The sequence below is a fragment of the Scyliorhinus torazame genome, chromosome 18 (genome assembly GCF_047496885.1).
Source record: "Scyliorhinus torazame isolate Kashiwa2021f chromosome 18, sScyTor2.1, whole genome shotgun sequence".
Taxonomy (NCBI): Eukaryota; Metazoa; Chordata; class Chondrichthyes; order Carcharhiniformes; family Scyliorhinidae; genus Scyliorhinus; species Scyliorhinus torazame.
This window is the reverse complement of record NC_092724.1, coordinates 38,975,396-38,996,853: the sequence shown is the minus strand read 5'-3', so window position 1 is coordinate 38,996,853 and position 21,458 is coordinate 38,975,396. Positions and strand designations below refer to the sequence as shown.

General features: G+C 42.3%; 1 protein-coding gene across 2 annotated transcripts; it reads left to right on the top strand.

Annotated features, from left to right (window-relative positions):
* The first annotated feature begins 41 nt into the window (after positions 1 to 41).
* On the top strand, positions 42 to 15,264 carry ndufa7 (NADH:ubiquinone oxidoreductase subunit A7). Of its 2 annotated transcripts, none has more exons than XM_072482610.1 (4): positions 42 to 179; positions 2,795 to 2,844; positions 12,946 to 13,095; positions 14,957 to 15,264. In XM_072482610.1, exons 1-4 carry the CDS (start codon positions 129 to 131, stop codon positions 15,048 to 15,050), a joined length of 345 nt encoding a protein of 114 aa, XP_072338711.1. In that variant the 5' UTR covers positions 42 to 128; the 3' UTR covers positions 15,051 to 15,264. The 2 variants fall into 2 exon arrangements, with proteins under 2 accessions (XP_072338711.1, XP_072338710.1); XM_072482609.1 differs by having other exon boundaries at positions 44 to 179; positions 14,954 to 15,264.
* Positions 15,265 to 21,458: the final 6,194 nt, after the last annotated feature.

Below are 21,458 nucleotides of genomic sequence, written 5' to 3'. Positions count from 1 at the left end.
ATTTATTATCAGTTTACCGGACTTTTAAAATAGTAAAGAAAGTCCCCCACCCCGACCTCTAAAACAATAAAATTTAATAGTTTTATTTGTGCCCATCGTGCTCCGCGCGTTCGCCCTTCACAACAAAGATGGCGTCGGCGACCAAGATCATCCAGCGGCTGCGGAATTGGTTAGCGGGGGTGAGTGAGTGTGTCAAATACACCAATGATCTCCAAACAGCACTGGCTAGCAACTGGCAGACAGGGTCACGGTGGATGTTAATGTGTAATATCCAGGGCGGCGATAGCATGAATTAATATAAAACACTAGCTCTTGGTGTAAATATGTCCACAATTACGTTAACATGAAATGCTGGCTGTTGGGCTACATCTGCAATATTAATATAAAATGCCCCGCTCGCGTTGGAGACACTGACTCGCGTGTATGTTAATCTAAACCACTGCCTGCTGAGGTTAATATGATTACGATATACACTAATCTAAAACATTGGCAGTGGAAGGAAACGTGTCTGCTCTATGCCAGTATGAAAATCGGCTATTTGGGGTAGCCGATATATCTGCAATATATACACAGGCTGTTGTGGTAAATATAGATGTTTTTTCATTGTCACCATAACCTTACTGGGGCCGTTGACATCACCTTGCTGCTTCTCTGGCTTTCTTCAAGCCTCCCTTATTCCACAACTCAACCCCTCAAGCTTGCTCTAACATTCAACCAGATCATAGCTTATCGTGTATCTCAGTGCCACTTTTCTGTGGAATCAGCATGTCCGTTGATGCCGTTAGTATCTAGAAATTGATTGATCTCTGTCTTGAACATGTTCAATGATTGAGCTTCTACAGCCCTCAGGGTTAGAGAATTCTTTGAATTGCAATTCATCTTAGTCCTAGATGGCTTGCCCCTTTTGAGACTGTGTCCACTAGTTCTAGACCATCCAGGGGAAACATTCTATGTAAATTCTCCCTTGCCATCATCTCTGGTATGACTAAACTCTAGAGAATACCGACCCAGTATCCTCCATCTCTGCTCGTAGGACAGTGCAGCCATTCTAGGAATTAGCATAGTGAATCTCTGCTGAACTAACTCCTTCAGCAAGTATATCCTTCCTTGTGTAAAGGGTCTAATGTTACCTATAAAATACATATAAACATTAGTATATATAAAGAACCTGCTGCTGCTTAACTGTATCTTTTGTCTCACAGTCCACAGTAATGATACTACATTTTTATGTGTCCAAACTGTTTTGATTGATCAGATTGTTGGTGGAGGCGGGTTCACTCACATTCAAGAGAGTGTTAGATGATTATCTGAATTCTATGATTCTTAAGGGGCATGTCTGTTGGTGGATGGTGTTTGGCACACATGATACACTTGTAGTTACCAATGGCTGATGGCAGTGGGCAATGAAGAGGAATAGAAATGTAATGAATTATATAGTTGGAGAGGAGGTGAGGCAGAATAGAAGGTCAGGGATAGGTTGCAGCAGCTCTCCTTTATATTGAATTAATTGTATTTCTATCCCCCTTCTGTTCTGAAGAAGCATGTGGACTCGAAATATTAACTCATTTTTCTCTCCACCGATGCGGAGTTTATCCAGCATTTTCTATTTTTATTTTAGATTTCCAGCATTAGCAGTTTTTGATTTCATCTGCTGGTATTAATGTTGTTATGCCTCTATTTTGTATTTTTGCCCTCAGAATTATTGTACGTTTCAAAAAGATCACCTCTTCTTCTTCTAAACTCCATTGGGCATAGGCCTAACTTGTTCAACCTTTCTTCGTAAGATAAGCCACTCGTCCCCAGGAATGAGTCGAGTGAATCTTCTCTGAACTGCTTCTAATGCAGTTGTATCTTTTTTCAAATAATGAGACTAAAACTGCACATAGTCGTACAGATGTGTTCTCACCAAGGCCCTGCACAGCTGCAGTAAGACTTCCCTACTTTTATATTCCATTCCTCTTGCAATAAATGTCAATGTTCCATTCCTCTCCCTGATCACTTGAGTACTAAATTTTTGTGAATCGCGTACCAGGACACCCAGATCTCTCTCAACCCCGAGTTCTGCAATTTCTTTCTTTTAAATAGTATACTGTCTTTCTATTGCTCCTGCCAAAGTGAACATCTTCACATTTTCCCACATTGTATTCCATCTGCCAAATCTTTTGCCCTCGCACTTACCTGTCAATAACCCAGACTTTATCTCCTCTTGACAACGTACTGTCCTCCCATCTTGGTGTCATCGGCAAATTTACCTGTTATACATTTGGTCCCTTCATCCAAATCATTAATGTGGATTGTAAAAAGTTGGGGCGCCAGCAGAACTAACTTACAGCAGAATTACTGTGTTTTAGGGGAACTTTTATAACAGGAAGGTGGCCTCAAACAGGTTGACAACCATGGCTAATTGAATAGCTCAAGAAGCTGAAGTTTTGCGATCCACAAATAATCTCTAAATTTACACAAGGAATGGCTAGCTCTGGTACTTTAGCATTGTGGCCTGTGGAATCCTACACAGCACAAGTCGTCAATTTTAGATGAGAGTAAACAATTGAGGGAGAAGGTACATTGATCATTGTGTGTTAAGATTATTGAGACCACGTTCCAGCTGAATATTAAGTTCTCAAGCCTTTTGAATATGCCCATCAGGATTCATACAACTGCTGTTCCTTGTTCCCTGCTTGGGCTTTCTGGATCTGAGTTCATAGTCACTTGGAACTTTGATATACATATTGACCAATCTGGCCTTATTGCAAAATAGTCCTGCAGTTGACTCTCCTCCTTTTCTTTCCTGCAGAGAAATCTCCAAACTAAGTTGCAGCTTCGATACACTGAAATAACTCTCAGGTAATGGACAAAATAAATTGAGCTGTAATCATTCAAACCTAACTTTCTGGTAATTACAGTTACTTGTACTTGACCTGTGCATGCAAAGTGGGAGCTTTATTTTGTATTTTGTGCTGTATTTGATATGGAGCTATTTAATCTGACCAAAATAAAAGCAAATTACTGTGGATGCTGGAATCTGAAATGAAAGAGAAAATGCTGGAAAATCTCAGCAGGTCTGGCAGCATCTGGAGGGAAAGAAAAGAGCTAATATTTCAAGTCCAATGACTTTTTGTCAAAGCTTTGACAGAGTCCTTGGACTCAAAACATTAGCTCTTTTCTTTCCCTACAGATGCTGCCAGACCTGCTGAGATTTTCCAGCATTTTCTCTTTCGTATTTAATCTGATCATTTTGTGTGCCATGTCAGCTAGCTTTGTACATTGTCCCATCGATCATTGCCAGGGAATGGAGAGGGACCTTCATTCTGCCTATAATATTGGTCATACCTGATTTAGAAATGGGCGACCGCCAGCATTTCACAGTGTCACTTATCATTATTCCTAGTTTGGGGAGGTGGTGGTACTGTGCTAATGTCACTGGACAATAATGCAGAAAACCCAAGTTAATGCCCTGGGGACAGTGGATCAAATTTCGCTTAGGAAGTTGATGGAATTTAAATTCAATTAATAAGTCTGGAATTACCATTTAATCTCAGTAATGGTGACGAGGAAATCATTGTTGTAATCTGCTTCACTGTAATCTGCTTCACTAATATCCTTTCGGGAAAGAAATCTGGTGTCCCTACATGTGGCTCCAGACCCACAGCAAGGTGGTTGACTCTTAATGCCCTCTGAAATGTCCTAGCAAGCAACTTGGTTGTATTAAACTGCTACAGAGCCTTTTAAAAATTGAATGAAACAGGGCGGATCACCAGTCATCGACCTCTGCATCGGAAGCTTAAATGGCAAACTCAGACCTGTCAATCCTGCAAAGTCGCCCGTGCTAACATCTGAGGGCTTGTGCCAAAATTGGGAGAACCTTCCCACGGAGTAGTCAAACAGCAGTCTGACATTGTCTGAAAGGTACAGTTCTGTGACTATGACTATGTTCCAGATACCATCACCATCATCCCAGTTCCACTGGCAGGACAGACCCACCAGAGTGGTTTACAGTCAGGAGGAAGTTGCTCTGGGAATCCTTAACATTAAGTCTGGACTTCATGAAGTCTCATGGCGTCTGATCAAATGTGAACCAAGAAAACCACTTGCTGATTACAACTTACTTTCTCCCCCCCCCCCCACACACTTCATCTGACGATTCAATGTTGAACAACAATTGGAATAAACACTGAGGGTGGCAAGGGCACAGCATGTACTCTGGGTGGGAAGCTTCAATGTCCATTGCAACGTGTAGATGTGTAGCACCACAAAGTACCGAGCAGTACGGGCTCTAAAAAAAAAATTGCCCAGCACATCAATGCAAAAGACAAGGCTGAAGCATTTGCAACGCCTTTCAACTGGAATTGCCTGTGGATGATCGATCTTTGCCTCTGGCTAAGGACCCCGGCAACATAGGGTCTGTGACCGGTGGTGAGGGAACAAACAAGAGGGGAAAAAGCTACTTGACCTCTCAAATCTACCTGTTGTTACAGTTGCTCCATGATAACTGTGCACTGCACAGCTCTTGCAATCTTCACATTGAAGACACTGTTATGGGCCAGGGTTTAGAGAACCCCAAAGTGTATCATGGAGTTCACCTGACCCACAACTTTTACTAGATTACGGTATGGGGAGCACACGGCCCACTCTACAGGTGTGGTACAGCAGAAATGGAAAATATTTTTTAAAGCAAAACAATGTTTATTCTATGAACTCGAGTTAACCTTTTTAAAACATACAGTGAACATTTTAGCAACTATTAATTCAAATCCAACCCCCAAAGAATATAACACTAAGTAATTCTTAAGCTGTCCTTTTAACATCCAGCAGACTTTAAAAAAAACCTTTGAACAGAAGCACATTAGGTTTACATGAGGACATTTATAATTCTGAATTCACTAAATGATCAAGAGATAGTCTTTTCATGGCAGAGAGAACAGCAGTACAGCTGCTTTGTCTGGCTTCAGCTACAACACTGAAAACAAAACTAAAACACACCCTGCAGCAAACAGCCTATGGCAGAGAGAACAGCTGTACACCTGCTTTGTCTGGCTTCAGCTCGAACACTGAAAACAAAACTAAAACACACCCTGCAGCAAACAGCCTAAAACGAAAGTAAAAAGCTGACAGACAGCCCAACTCCACCCACACTCTGATATCACTGATAAACACCCATTTCTTATAGGTACATTTCTTAAACACCCATTTCTTAATGGTACTCTCACATGACACCTCCCCCCAAGAAAAAATAAATAACCATCAACTTCAAGATGGTTTCATTTTTCACCTTTTCACTATCCTTTAAGAAATGCACATAGTAAATATACTTTTTCGTTTCAAAAAACAACACATTCAAACAGGTATAATAATATAATCCATTTCCTTTTCGTTCTTCTTCCTCCAACTGAAATCCTTCTTGATTGACAGACTCATTGAACAAAGTCTCTGCACGATCCGTCCATTTCTCTAAGCCTCGGCATTTCTCTTTAAAGTCAGATACTTTAGTTCAGTCTGATCATAGAGTCCCTTGCAATTCTCCAACACATGAGCATTGGTTATCACAGCTTTCAGGCAGTCAAATGCCTGTTGAAACTCCGCTGTCCATTGAGATTTTCGATGTTTCTTCAGCAAGTGGAGCAATCGCGCTACAAAACTTTTGCACAAATGTTCGATCAAATCCACTCATGCCAAGAAATCACATTATGTCCCTTTGTCTTGAGGGTATTGAAAACTCCTCAATAACTCTTGGTTTCACATCCCGTGGGGCCATTCGACCCTGTCCGATTGTATGGCCAAGGAAAGTGAGTTGGGCGTTTCCAAGTTCACTTTTGGCTAGGTTTATCACCTCCTCCTGAAGTCGATCAAATAACTCCATCAGATGTTTTAAATGTTCTTTCCATGTCTGGCAGAAAATTACCAGATCATCGACGTATACCGCACAATTGGGTAATCCGGAAAATAATTTGTTAGTTAACCGTTGAAATATGGCTGGGGCGTTTTTCATGCCAAATGGCATAACTTTGAATTGGTATATACCATTGGGAGTCACAAAAGCTGAAATCTCCTCCGCCCTTTCGGATAAAGGTACATGCCAGTAACCTTTTTAAGTAAATCCAGTTTGGAAATAAAAGCTGATTGTCCCACTTTCTCAACGCAATCCTCCAAACGTGGGATAGGATAAGAGTCCATTCTTGTAACTGCATTAACCTTTCCATAGTCCACACACGACCGTTGGGTACTGTCTGGTTTAGGAACCATCACTATGGGTGAGCTCCATTGGCTGCAACCCACTTCAATTAAGCCATTTTTAAGCATACTCTCAAGCTCTTTGTTAACCTGTGCCAATTTTAAAGGGTTAAATCTATATGGCTGTTGTTTGATTGGAACAGCATTTCCCACATCTACATCATGTATAGCCATTTTAGTACTTCCCAATTTATCTCCACAAACTTGCTCATGTAATATCAATAACTCTTTCAGATCAGTTTGTTTTTCCTCTGGAAGGGAACTCAACAATTTATCCCAATTTTTAAGAACATCCTCATTTTCCAATTTAATTTGAGGTATGTCAAATGCCAAGTCATCTGGATTTGGTTCGTCACTTTGAGTCAGAATCATTAAAACCTCCTCCTTTTTCTCTCCCCTTTCAAAGTACCTTTTAAGCATATTCACATGACACACTCGGTGAGTTTTCCTTCTCTCCGGCGTTTTTACCACATAATTCACCTCACTTAATTATCTTTCAATCTGATAAGGTCCACAAAACCTAGCTTTTAAAGATTCACTTACCACTGGTAACAATACTAAAACTTTATCTCCACTGGCAAAACTACAAACTTTTTATTTCTTGTCCGCTACCCATTTCATCACATTTTGTGCAACTTTTAAATGTAGTCCAGCCAATTCACCTGCTCTATTTAATCGTTCCCTAAAATTTGGGACGTAATCCAATAATGTAATTTTCGATTTCTCGCTCACCAATTTTTCCTTAATCAATTTAAGTTGTCCTCTTACCTCATGACCAAAAATTAGTTCAAAAGGATTGAATTTGGTTGACTCATTTGGTGCATCCCTAATTGCAAACAGTACGAATGGAATTCCTTTATCCCAATCCTCTGGATGATCTTGACAATAAGCCCTCAACGTTGTATTTAATGTCCGATGACACCTTTCTAACGCTCCCTGCGATTTTGGATGGTACGCAGTTGATTTAAATTGTTTTATTCCTGAGCTATTCATAACTTCTATGAATAACCTTGAGGTAAAATTTGATCCTTGATCCGATTGTATTTTTGTGGGTAGTCCATATCCAGTAAAGAACTTAAGTAATTCTTCCACAATCTTTTTAGCTGTAATATTACGTACTGGAATGGCCTCTGGAAACCGAGTAGACACGTCCATTATCGTCAAAAGATATTGATTCCCACTTTTTGTTTTAGGAAGCGGTCCTATGCAATTAATTAAGACCCTTGTAAATGGTTCCTCAAATGCTGGAATGGGTATTAAGGGCGCTGGTTTTATCACTGCTTGAGGTTTCCCTATCGCTTGACATGTGTGACATGATTGACAAAATTTAACTACATCTTTATGTAGTCCAGGCCAATAAAAATATTTTTGTATTTTAGCTTGAGTTTTCCTTATTCCCAAATGACCTCCCACTGGTACCTCATGTGCAACTCACAACACCTCCTTTCTATACCCTACCGGCAATACTACTTAATGAACTTCTGCCCACTTTTCATCCACCTGCATATGTAAAGGTCTCCATTTTCTCATCCAGACATTACTTTTACATTAATAACACTATGGTACACACTCAGATTCCTCTTCCGTATATGCTTTCTGATACATCCGTTTTATTTCTACAACTTTCTGTTGTAACTCCACCAATTTTGCTGAACTAAAAATATCATGCCTCATCCTCCACCTGTTCTTGTTCCTTTTCAACCATCTGATCAAAAATCGTTTCTGATAATTGCACTTCAACTTCATCTTCACTGTCTGATTTCTCCTCTTGTCTTAACCTGTGACTTTGCGACCTTGTTACTACACAATCCGGAAAATCCCAGGATATTCGTCCTTCAACACTTCAGTTGTCTGATTTTCCACTGGCTTATCAACCACAGTAGGCATCACTCCCACCTGCGATCCAGCTATATCATTACCCAAGATAAACTGTATTCCTGGACAAGATAGTTTCTCTATTACTCCTACTACCACTTCACCACTCTTCACTGGACTTTCCAACCTTACCTTATATAATTGAACACTACTCCTCTCACCCTGAATTCCACATATTACCACCTTTTCTGGCAACATTCTTCCCAAACTACATAACTCCTCATCTCTTACCATTAAAGATTGACTAGCTCCCGTATCTCTTAACATTGTGACTTCTTTACCTGCTCCTCCTGATAAACATGAGTAAACTTTACTCACACAAGTAAATTCTTTAAAGACATCTGGCACCTTATCAATCACCCCGTGATCAGACTGTACAATCTTGTGCAATTCCTTCGCTTCACTTGGACTTTCCTTTACCACTTTAACAAACCCCACTGTCTTATCCTGTTTTACCACTTCTGCCTTCCCAGTGCTTTTCTTCAACCACCAACACTGTGACTTTACATGGCCTAGTTTATTACAATGAAAACATTTGAAACTTTTCATTTCTTTTCCACCCTCCTGGATTTCTTTTTTAATCTGAGGTACACTCTCTTTATTGTCTCCCATCAGATCACCTTTACCTCTACCACTTGAGTATTTCTCATGTCCCCAGTTTCTATCCCTCACAGGCTGAAACTGATGTTGGAAATCAAGCTTTGATTTATGAACTAATTCATAATCATCTGCCATTTCTGCTGCTAACCTCACAGTTCTAACCCTCTGCTCTTCCACATGAGTTCTCACTACATCAGAAATTGAAATTTTAAACTCCTCCAAAAGCATCATTTCTCTGAGAGCTTCATACGTTTTGTCTATTTTCAAAGCCCTTATCCACCTGTCAGTTCACTCTGTTTGAGCCTTTCAAACTCCATGTATGTTTGACCAAAATCCTTCCATAAATTTCCAAACTTTTGTCTGTAGGCTTCAGGCACTAGTTCATGTGCACCCAGGATGGATTTCTTCACCTCCTCATACGTCCCAGATACCTCCGGTAGTGATGCAAACACTTCACTAGCCCTACCTATCAGCTTTGTGTAAATCAGTAATACCCACATGTCCTGTGGCCATTTCATTTGTTTAGCTACCTTATCAAATGAAATGAAAAAGGCTTCCGTTTCCTTCTCATCAAACCATGGCAATGCTTGGACATATTTAAATAAATCCCACCAAGCCTCCGACTATGACGCTCTTTCTCACAATCCTCATCACTCTCCTCCAACTGTATGTTTCCCTTTACGTCTGCCAATTTTAACTGACTGTTCTGTTTCATAGCCATTTTCTGAAGTTCAACTCTTTCTCTTTATCTTTTTTCCTGATCTGTATCTTCCTTTCTCTTTTTGTTCTGCTTGGGCTATTCTTCCTTTTCTCCTCTCTCCTTTTCTTTTGCCGTTCTCTTTTTTCCCCCTCTCTTTTGTATTCAAGCTGCCTTAAATCTTTCTCATGTTCCATTTGTTTAATTTGTACCTGAATTTTTTGCATTTACCAATGAGTCAAACTGTATCTCAGGCAACTTTAAATGCTTAGCCAGCGCCATAATTACCTCATCTTTTCGCATTTTGTCAGGTAATGTTAACTGCAATGGTTTTGCCAAATCTAACAGTCTGCTTTTAGTCTCTGTCCGTGAGGTACTGCGTGTGACCATCACCACCCCCAAAAACTTCAGAGCCTCTGAAAGAGCCATTGTTCACAACACACTCCCTACTTAAACTAGAATACCACACCTGAAAAGCAACCACCATATACTCACCCCTCACTGTCTTTTAAGTTCACTAAGCCAATCCAATAGATAGACTTTTATCCCGGATGGGCCCCCAATTTGATATGGGCCAGGGTTTAGAGAACCCCAAAGTGTATCATGGAGTTCACCTAACCCACAACGTTTACTAGATTGTGGTATGGGGAGCACACGGCCCACTCTACAGGTGTACAGCAGAAATGGAAAATATTTTTTAAAGCAAAACAATGTTTATTCTATGAACTCAAGTTAACCTTTTGAAACATACAGTGAACATCTTAGCAACCATTAATTCAAATACAACCCCCTAAGTAATTCTTAAGCTGTCCTTTTAACATCCAGAAGACTTTAAAAAAAAAAAGAACTTTCTGAATACACCAAATGATCGAGAGAAAGTCTTTTCATGGCAGAGAGAACAGCAGTGCACCTGCTTTGTCTGGCTTCAGCTCCAACACTGGAAAATAAATTAAAACACACCCTGCGGCAAACAGCCTAAAACGAAAATAAAAAGCTGACAGACAATCCAGCTCCATCCACACTCTGACATCACTGATAAACACCCATTTCTTAAAGGTACATTTCTTAAACACCCATTTCTTAAAGGTACTCTCATATGACAATACTCTCCAACGTGCTATGTGGCACTACCATTGAGCTAAATGGGCTAGATTTTGAACAGATCTAGCAACTCAAAACTAAGCATCCATGAAGCTGTGTAGGCCATCAGCAGCAATAAAATTGATGCTAGTCCACAATCTGTAACTTCATGGTCTGGCATAACCCCCCCACTCTGTCATTATCACAAAGCCAGTGAATCAAACATTATTAAATGAAAAATGCAGGAGGAGATGCCAAGTGCAGCAACAGGCATGCACAAAGTGAGGTGTTAACTTGGTAAAGCTGTAACACAGGACTACTTGTGAATGGTGATGAGCAATGAAACCAATAACCGGAGGAGGAGCCTCCACCAATATTCCCATTCTCAATGATGGGGGAGCCCAGCACATCAGTGCAAAAGACAAGACTGAAGCACTTGCAACCCCTTTCAACTGGAATTGCCTGTGGATGATCTATCTTTGCCTCTGGCTGAGGACCCTGGCATCATAGAATCATAGAATTTACAATGCAGAAGAAGGCCATTTGGCCCATCAAGTCAGCACCGGCCCTTGGAAAAGTACAGTCTTCAGTTATGATATAAAGAATTGGTACCAGATACGGCGAGGATATGCGCTCTGACAACATTGTGGCAATAATACTGAAGACTTGTGTTACAGAACTAGCCGTGCCCCTTGTCAAGCTGTTTCAGTACAGCTACAATATCGTCATCTACCCGGTAATGTGGAAATTGCCCAGGTGTGTCCTGTCCACAAAAAGCAAGACCAATCCAACCTGACCAATTATCGTACCACCTCTCTACTCTCAATCATCAGCAAAGTGGTATCAATTAGCACTTACTCAGCAATAACCTCCTCAGTGACACTCAGTTTGGATTCCACCAGTGTCACTCAGCTCCTGACCTCATTACAGACTTAATGCAACATCCAAACCAACATGGGTGTGGTTGGTGAAAGTCAATAATCTCCGTTCTAGGACATCACTGCAAGAATCCTTCAGGGTAGTGTCCTAACCCAACCATCTTTAGCTGTTTCATGAATTATAAATTACCTTCCTTCAACAGGTCAAAAGTGGGGTTCTCATGGATGATTGCACAAGGTTCAGCCATTCACGATGACTCCGATACTGAAGCAGTCAATATTCGGGCTTTGACTTGAGAAGTGGCAAATCTTATTCATGCTACATTAGTTCCAGGAAATGTCCATATTCAATATCAAAGAATCCAACTATGTCCCCTGACATTCAATGACCGGAATCCCACACATCAACATCCTGGGGGTAACCATTGATGAGAAACTGAACTGGACCAACCACACAAATATTGTGATGTGGAGATGCCGGTGTTGGACTGGGGTGAGCACAGTAAGAAGTCTTACAACACCAGGTTAAAGTCCAACAGGTTTGTTTCGATGTCACTAGCTTTCGGAGCGCTGCTCCTTCCTCAGGTGAATGAAGAGGACCTGCTCTTGTGGTTACAAGAGCAGGTCAGAGGTTGGGAATTCTGCTAAGAATAACTCATCCTGACTCCCCAAAGTCTGTCAACCATCTACAAGGCACAAGTCGAGAGCGTGGTGGAATACTCTCCACTTCCCTGGATGAGCACAGCTCCAACAACACTCAAAGTTTGACACCAGTCTGCTTGATTTGGCACCTCAGCCACCACCTTAAATTCACTCCCTCCACCACTGATGCACAGTGGCAGCAGTGTGTACCATCTACAAGATGCACTGCAATAACTCACCAAGGCTCCTTCGTCAGAACCTTCCAAACCAACGACCTCTTATCACATAGAAGGACAAGGGCAGCAGATGCATGGAACACTTCCAAGCTACACGCCATCCTGACTTGCTGTATCTTCATCTGTAGTTGTGTTAAAATCCTGGAATTCCTTCCCTAACAACATTGCATGTATACCTACACAACATGGCCTGCAGCGGTTCAAGGAGGTAGTTCACCACCACCTCTGGTGTAATTAGGGATCTGCGATAAATGTTGGCCGAGCCAACGACATAAAAGACTAAAAAGAACAGTGCACCTATGCTGTACCTTTTGGATGTCAGTATATCGTCCCTGATGTTCAGTGATCAAATGAGATTTAGTAGATTAATTTTAAATTATTTAAAACCATACTAAATCCTATTTACATCATTTTATCCATAGCTGTTTTTTTCCTGTTAGCTGTGGAGCAGGAATTCGATAATAGACCAATCCTTGGTAAATGGGGATAGAGGAAAGGAGGTCAATTCACATTTTTTTCGAGAAACTATCCCTTATTTTCAAGGTAGCAAGTCATGTGCCGTTGTTTAACCTACAGGGACTTCTGTTTGAATTCCCTCCTCCTGTGAATATATATTGGGTGTTCATGGTGTAGCCTTTCATAAGATAGTGTGTTCATTTTTAAGTACCCCATTTTTGTGAAGATGGAATTTTGGAATACTCTGTTTCAGAACCCACCCTCCACCAAACCTCCCTGTTGGCCCCAGCCATAAATTTGCGGATAACTACTACTGTCTACGAGATGGTCGTCGAGAGTCAATTCCACCTACTGTCATCTGGTCATCGCAGAAAGTGCTAGGATCAGGAACACAGACAGTCAGGTTAGTAGCAGAAAGCATGCTTGGAACATAACCTAAAATTGGGAGCGAAGTTAGAAATGTCAGGGTTGTTAGAACATGGGAACACGATTATACCATTCTGATGCTCAAGCCTTCTGCCAATTAGTTAATGGATAATCTGCACCTAACCATATACCTGTCGTACTCATTTGACTTCATACCTTGCCATTCAAAAATCTCTTCCGTTCAATCTGAAATCTCAGGCAAGCCAGCATTCTCTGATTTTTGGGGAGTGAGTATCCAAAAGGAAAAAGTGTTTTCCTTGTTTCACTCCTAAAGAGCCTAATTTTAAGATTATCACCCAGTGGAGGCAAGTTTTCTGCACTTTATCCCCAATTATTTTTGGCTTCGAATACAGAAAAGATTTATGCAACCTTTAACAATTTAATCCTTTAAGCTTGGTATTCTGGTGAATCGGCACTTTACCCACTTGAAGGCTGATTTATCCTCCTTGAGATTCAACGCTCAAAAACCTGAGCACAGTACTCCGCTTGGGTTCTGACCAATGTTTTGCACAATTGTAGGATTGTTTCTTTTGTATTGCAGCCCCTTCAAATAAAGACCAACATTCCAACAGTAACCTTTCTGATTAATTTTGTGTACCAGTTTTTTAATGATCTGTGCACATGGATACACAAATCATTGCCCTTCCACAGCTCCTAGTTTTTCGTCATTTAGAAAATATTCCCATTTTTTCCCCCCAGATTCAAAGTAGATAATCTCACACTTCTACTTCATCTGCAAAATTTTTAACAACTCATGTGAAATGAAAAATGAAATTAAAATCGCTTATTGTCACAAGTAGGCATCAATGAAGTTACTGTGAAAAGCCCCTAGTCGCCACATTCCGGCGCCTGTTCGGGGAGGCTGGTACGGGAATTGAACCGTGCTGCTGGCCTGCCTTGGTCTGCTTTCAAAGCCAGCGATTTAGCCCAGTGTGCTAAACCAGCCCCTGTAGTCTGTGTCCTTTTAACTTCCTGCTCCTAACCAGAAGGCTTGCTGTGCCGCCTCGCTCAGTGTCATTTTCAAACTTGTGCCATTATGGCCCGGATCTTCTGATGGCAACAACTGCAAATGTTGAGATGTAATCAGCCCCTCTGTGCACATAAACACTTGTACATACGCATGGTGCAATTAGCTCCTCTCTCCTCACCTTTTGGTCTCATTGCCAGTGCCTGCAATCCAGAGTCACTAACCTGGGCTATAGCTACTGTACCACAGACAGACAGGAACAGAAATATAATCAAGTTTGAAGCTGCTACTCCTTTTCCCAGTGCAGCCACATAATCTCTCTTTCCTGCATTCAGTCAGTCACTGAATTATACTTTCCCCGCATGTGCCAAGTTGGTGCATATATAGCCCGTGTTCGCTCGGCACTTGCTGGTGAATGTGATTGTTAAATTTAAAGAGTGCGGTATTTTGGAAACATGGAAAGTATGGATAAATAAAACAACTTTTATTATTGCTTTATAATGTTCGGTCACTGTTTTCTGATCCAGGCGCTTATTAATATCTGGTCCACATACCTGTGGTGAGGCATTCTAAGATCATTCCATAATCCCAAAAATGCCTTTGTCCCAAGCTTTCCGGATTAGAGAGGCTACAGTATATACTCTAGTATTAATGCAGTCTTGCATACATGTAAAAAGCTTGTATTCTTTTCTTGTCCACGTAGACAAGTCAAGTTTGAATGATTTAGAAATCGGTCTTGAGAGTTTATGCAAAGTGACATTGATGGGAATTGGGAAGCTTGTAATTTATTGCCTGTGTCATACAATACCCCATCAACTGAATTGCTTCAGAGTCCACCAGTCAGCTGAACTCCCTCTCTTTGTTCCAGCAGCCAAGACACTGAAGCTACTGGTCACATTAAAAAACCAATCCAGCCTGGACAGCCAGTCAAGTTTAAACTTTCTACGGATCAGCCATACCTGTGACCTGGAAGAAAGCTGGATGGGATTATTGTGAATTCTGACCCTTGTACGTGTTGTGTTATCTATGGCAAGGAGTTTGGGTTACTGACTAAATAACTCCTGGACTTGCAGCATTGGATAGCCAGTTGAACACATGGAGTTTCTGTCGATTTTGTGGAATTTAAGAGATCCTCTTCTAATGTAAACCGACTCAGTAAACATCCATGTTAATAAGCAACATGATGTATTGTGCACGTTTTTTGAAAGGTATCTTTTCTTCATCGGCATCTAGGGGCCAAAGGTCCATGAATTCTAACTATTAGATTTTTTTATAACCTTTTAAAAGTGGCAGGATAGTTTTGTCAGCTTTATATCTGCAATATTAACCTGCTCATCTTCCATACAACAGATCCATTGGGATCTGTAATTTTCAACATTTTCAGTTTTCCAGCTAAGTATTCTGATATTACTACCAGCTATTACATCTTGAAATTCACTGGACACTTTGTACCCTCAGGCACTCACTTCAGGGTATTCTAGTTAAGTTGTCATCTTTTTTTAATAAGTTTTTGAAGTCTGTCGAGCAACTCCTGGATCCACAAAACAAAAGGGACCTTTCACAATCAAAAGGAAAAATTCCCTCTTCTGTCCATTCTGTCACAATCCAATAAAGCGCAAGGCTGGAGAGGAACTTGGCAATGGGAGGGGGAGGATCTAACTGTCGGGGTCAACATAGGCAGCAATGACATGGGTAGGACTAGGGAAGAATTTCTACTGGGAGAGTATAAGCAACGAGGGGCTAAATGAAAAAAGCCAAACCTCAAAGTAATTTTCTCTGGATTATTACCTGAGCCCTCAGCAAATTGGCGTGGGTTAATGAGATTGGGGAGTTAAACACGTAGTTCAAAGATTGGAGTGGGAGAAATGGGATTCCATTCATGGGGCACTGCCGCAATTACTGGAGAAAGTGGGAGCTGCACCATCGGGATGGTCTTCCCCTGAAACTTGGTGGATGTGTCCTGGTGAGTCATATAACTGGGGCACCAGCGAGGGCTTTAAACTAAATCATAGAGTGAGGGAAAATATGATCAATTAAAGAAAGAGGCCAAGTTAATAGAATAGGGTAGCAATAAGGAAATGATCATCAGCATGGCAGGAAGGGAGAGTGTACAAACATAAGTGCACCAGCAGATCAACTAGAAGTTACAAAGATAGCAAAAAGACAGAATCAGTGGTTTTGTCTGCATGTAGTAGTCACAACGCAATGGATGAATTGACAGCTCAAATAGAAATAAAGATGTAGGATCTAATAGCCATTACAGAGACATGGCTACAAGATGACAAAGGCTGAGACCTGAATATTTGAGGACGCATGCATGCAATACAGGAAGTTAGCAAACGTCACAGGGATAGCTCTTGATGAAGGATAACATTGGTAGAATAGAGAGACATGACCTTTGTTCTAAAGATAAGGATGTACAATCAGTTTAGGTACGGATAAGAAACCGTAACAGTAGGAAGTAACCTGTGGGAATAATTTATAGGTCGTTGAACAGTAACCACATTGTAGGATGCGGTATACAGAAATAATAGGGCCTTGTGAATATGCTATGGTGATAAGAGTATTTTAACCTGCATATGCAGTGAACAAATCAGATTGACTAAGGTAGCATGAAGCATGAGTTTAAAGAGTTTTTTAGACATTTTCTTAGTGCTGCATGTTCCAGAGCCACCTAGAGAGCAAGCTCTGTGGACCTGATGACCTAGTAAAGGTACCTCGGTAGTAGTGATCATAACATGATTGAGTTTTGCATTCAGTTTGAAGGAGAGACGAGTGTGACTAAGACAAATGTTTTGCTTGGGTGCAATTGAGGTTTTGAGGACTGATTTGGCTAAAGTGAACTGTGAAGTTAGGTTAAGGAATAGTTCAGGAGAAATGCTGTTCATTAAGGAGATTTTTCATTACACTCTGAAAAGATACATTCCAGTGAGAAAGAAAACTAGCGGTGGATGCACAATCCAAGGTTCACTAAGGAAGTTAAAGATCGTTGCAGATGAAAGAAAAAGTGTGCAGTTTTATGAAAATTAGTGGCAGTTAAGGTTAGACAGAAAATAGCAAAGTATAACTAAAGTATAAAGTGGGAGAAATTTGAGTATCTGAGCAAGCTAGCTAGAAATATAAAAACATAGTCAGAGTTTCTACAAGTATTTAAAAAGGGAAAGAGAAGTAAAGTGAGCATTAGTCCTCTAGAGCGAGTCTGGAGAATTAATGGAAAATAAAGAAATGGCAGATGAATTGAACAGGTACTTTGCATCAGTCTTCACTATAGCGGATACAATAACACCCCAGAAATAATTGTGAAGCAAGAGGCAAAAGGGAAGGAGGAACTAAAACAATTACACAATCACTGGGAGAAGGGTACTGAGAAATGTATTAGAACACAAAGCTGATAAAGCCCCAGGTCTTGGAACCGTAGAATTCTTACCATGCAGAAGGAGACCATTCGGCTCATCCAGTCTCCACCAACCCTCTGAAAGAGCAGCCTATCTGGGTCCACTTTCCGCCCTATCCCCGTAATCCCACACCTCTATCTAACCGGCACATGGTTGGGCACTAAGGGGCAATTTAGTATGACGAATCCACCTAACCTGCCACCTTTGGACTATGGAAGGAAACCGGAGCACCCGGGGGAAACCCGCGCAGACACTGGGAGAACATGCAAATTCCACACAGTCACCTGGAGCCGAAACCAAACTTGTCATGATGGATGTCATCCTGGGATCTTGAAAGAAGTGGTTGCTAAGATTGTAGATGCATTGGTTGTAATTCTCAAAAATTTCCTAGATTCTGGAAAGGTTCCATCAGATTGGAAAATAGCAAACATACCTCTTCTATTCAAGAAAGGAGGGAGTCTGAAAGTAGGAAACCATGGGTCAGCTTGCTTAACATATGTCATGGGTAAAATGCTGAAATCTCAATGCAATCCAGCAGAGTCGGTGTGGTTTTGTGAAAGGAAAATAGGGTTTGATTAATTAAATAAAAAATAAGTAACAAGCAAGCTGGATAAAGGGAAACCGCTGGATGGGGTGTAGGTGATAAAATGTTAGCATGGTTAAAGGGTTAGCTCACAGGAAGCTGGCATGAATGGGTAATCTTTTGCTTGGCACGATGTTATGAGTGCCACAGGGATCAGTGCTGGGGCCTTAATTATTTACAATTATATCGATGACTTGGATGACGGGATTGAATAATAATAATCTTTATTGTCACAAGTAGGCTTCCATTAACACTGCAATGAAGTTACTGTGAAAATCCCCCAGTTGCCACATTCCAGTGCCTGTTCGGGTACACACACGGAGAATTCAGAATGTCCAAATTACCTAATAGTGCGTCTTTCGGGATTTGTGGGAGGAAACCAGAGCACCCGGAGGAAACCCGCGCAGACATGGGGAGAACATGCAGACTCCACACAGACCGTGACCCAAGCCGGGAATTGAACCTAGGACACTGGCGCTGTCAAGCCATAGTGCTAACCACTATCCTACCGTGCTGTCCACTAATTGCTAAATTTGCTAATGATACAACGGTTGATAGGACTTGTGAAAAGGACACCAGTTTTCAAAAGGGTATAGATGGGTCAAGTGAATGGGCAAAAAATTGGCAGATGGAGTTTAATGTGGGAAAATTCCACTTTGGCAGGAAGAATAGAAAAGTAGCATATTTAAATGGAGATAGATTTCAGAACGCCAAGGTAATAATAATCTTTATTATCACAAGTATGCTTACATTAACACTGCAATGAAGTTACTGTGAAAAGCCCTGAGTCGCCACATTCCGGCGCCTGTTTGGGTACACAGAGGGAGAATTCAGAATGTCCAAATTACCTAACAGTATGTCTTTCGGGACTTGTGGGAGGAAACCGGAGCACCTGGAGGAAACACACGCAGACACGGGGAGAACATGCAGAATCCGCACAGACAGTGACCCAAGCTGGGACTTGAACCTGGGTCCCTGGCGCTGTGAAGATACAAAGGGACCTGGGTGTCCTGGTGCATGAATCACAAAAGGTTAGTACACGGGTACAGAAAATGATCAAGAAGGCAAACAGAATGTTGTTTATTACAAGGAAAATGAAATATAGAAGTAGGAGTGTTTCAGTTGTACAGTTGTATATGGCGTTGGTTAGCCAACATCTGGAGTAATGTGTTTTGCGCTCATTAAAGAAATCACATAATTGCATTCAAAGCAGTTCAGAGAAGGTCCAAGCGACTGATACCTTGGATGGGGTTTACCTTATGAGGAAAAGTTAGCAGACTGGACCTGTATAAATTGGAGTTTACAAGAGTACGGGCTATGGAGTCACAAGAGTTTTACAGCACAGAAAGAGGCTCTTCGGCCCATCGTGCCTGTACCAGCCATCAAGCACCTATCCTTTTTTCCAGCACTTGGTCCATAGACTTGTATGCCACAGTATTTCAAGTGCTCAACTAAATGCTTCTTAAATGTTCAGGGTTTCTGCCTCTACCACCCTTTGAGTTCCAGCTTCCCATCACCCTTTGGGTGAAAACATTAATCTCCTGTCCCTTACCTTAAACCTATGCTCCTGGTTATTGACCCCTCCTACTAAGGGGAAAAGTTCCTCCCAATCTCCCTCATAATTTTGAACACCTCAATCGGGTCTCCCCTCCCCCTCAGTCTTCTTTGCTCTAAGGAAAACAGCCCCAGCCCCTCTTCATAGCTGAAACGCTCCAGCCCAGGAAGCATCCTTTCAAGTGCAATCCTATCCTTCCTATAGTGTGGCAACCACAATACTGAGCTGCACACCGTACTCGAGCTGTGGGCTAGCGAGTGTTTTATAGAGCCCCTTCAGAACCTCCCTGCTCTTTCTTTAGCCGTGGCTAATAAAGGCAAGTATCCCATATACTTTCCTAACCACCTTGTCTACCTGTCCTGTTGCTTAGGAGTCTTTGGCTATGCAGCCTAAAGTCCCTCTGGTCCTCTGTGCTTTCACATCCGGCTGGTCATTGTGTATTTCCTTACCTTGTTAGTCCTCCCAAAATGCATCATCTCGCACAATTTAGAGGGTTATTTAATTCCATTTGTCGCTGTTTTGCCCATCTGACCAGCCCGACTATATTGTCCTGTAACCTAAGGCTTGCCTTCTTGCTATTTACCATACCGTCAATTTTCATGTCACCAGCGAGCTTATTGATGCACCCACCCCACATTCATGCATGATCATTAATGTACACTACTGTGATCTTATTGAAATGCATCAGGTTCTGATGGGACTTGACCGGGTGGATGCTGAAAGGATGTTTCCCTTTGCGTGAGAGACCAGAAGCAGGGATCAAGGTTTTAAAAAGAAGGGACGGAATTCTGGTTGGAGAATCGGCGCAGCGCTGTGCGAATAGCGGCAAGCCGCCTCGACGCTGGGACGCAATTCTCCACTAGCACCGGCGTGGTCGGCGCGGTGCCGGTCGGTGTATGTGCCAACTCTCCAGCCCGGGCCGGCGTGCCAATTCTCCGGCCCGGGTGGGCTGAGCGGCCGTCACAAAAAATCCGAGTCCCGCCGGCGCCGTTCTACCATCCTTTGAGCCGGCGGGACCTCGGTGTTGAAGGGTGCGGGGGCGGAGGGGGGGGGGGGGCGACCCCGTGTGGGCCTCCGTAGTGGCCTGGCCCATGACCGGGGCCCACCGATCGGCGGGCTGGCCTCTCTTGCTGCGGGCTTCCTTTCCTCCACGCCGGCTCCTGAGTGCGCCATTTGGCGTCGGGGCCGGCGTGGGGAAGAAGGCCACTGCACATGCGCAAGTTGGCATTAGCCCAACTGCGCATGAGTGGGCCCCACGGCGCCGGGTTCACGCCGGGATCGCCAGCTGGAGCGGCGTGGGCCGCTCCAGCGCCGTGCTAGCCACCTGTGGGCCGGAGAATGGGGTGCCGGAATGGGCGCCGATGCTGGAGTAAAACACTCCCGTTTTTACGCCGGCGTCGACACTTAGCCGCCCGATGGGAGAATCCCGCCCAAGGGGTCTCCATTTTACGGTGGAGTTGAGATTTTTTTTTTCCTGATGTTTTGTGTGTGGGGAATTCCCTTCTCCAGCGAGATGGATAGATTTCTGACTGACAAGGGCGTCCAAGGGTATTTAGGGTAGGCAGTAAAGTAGAGATGTGGCCACAAAGGCAACAATCAGATCAACCATGATCCTATCAAATGGTGTGGTGCATGCGCGAGGGGCTGAATGGCCTACTCCTCCTTGATTGTATGCTCTTATGAAATTCCACTGCCCATAATTGCAAATGAGGCTTCAAATCTTTTAAGGCAAACGTGTTAATGTCTTCATACAGTAAAGGACAGACCAATATTGCAAATAGTAATTTTAGGGTATGTATGAGCACTGGTGTGGGAATAGGATGCAGTACCCTACTTTTAC

Coding starts and splice junctions, on each gene's coding strand:
- ndufa7 (XM_072482609.1), top strand. CDS start 129: ATGGCGTCGGCGACCAAGATCATCCAGCGGCTGCGGAATTGGTTAGCG. Junction 180..2,794: donor TGCGGAATTGGTTAGCGGGG/GTGAGTGAGTGT, acceptor TCTTTCCTGCAG/AGAAATCTCCAAACTAAGTT. Junction 13,096..14,953: donor TCAGGAACACAGACAGTCAG/GTTAGTAGCAGA, acceptor TCTTTGTTCCAG/CAGCCAAGACACTGAAGCTA.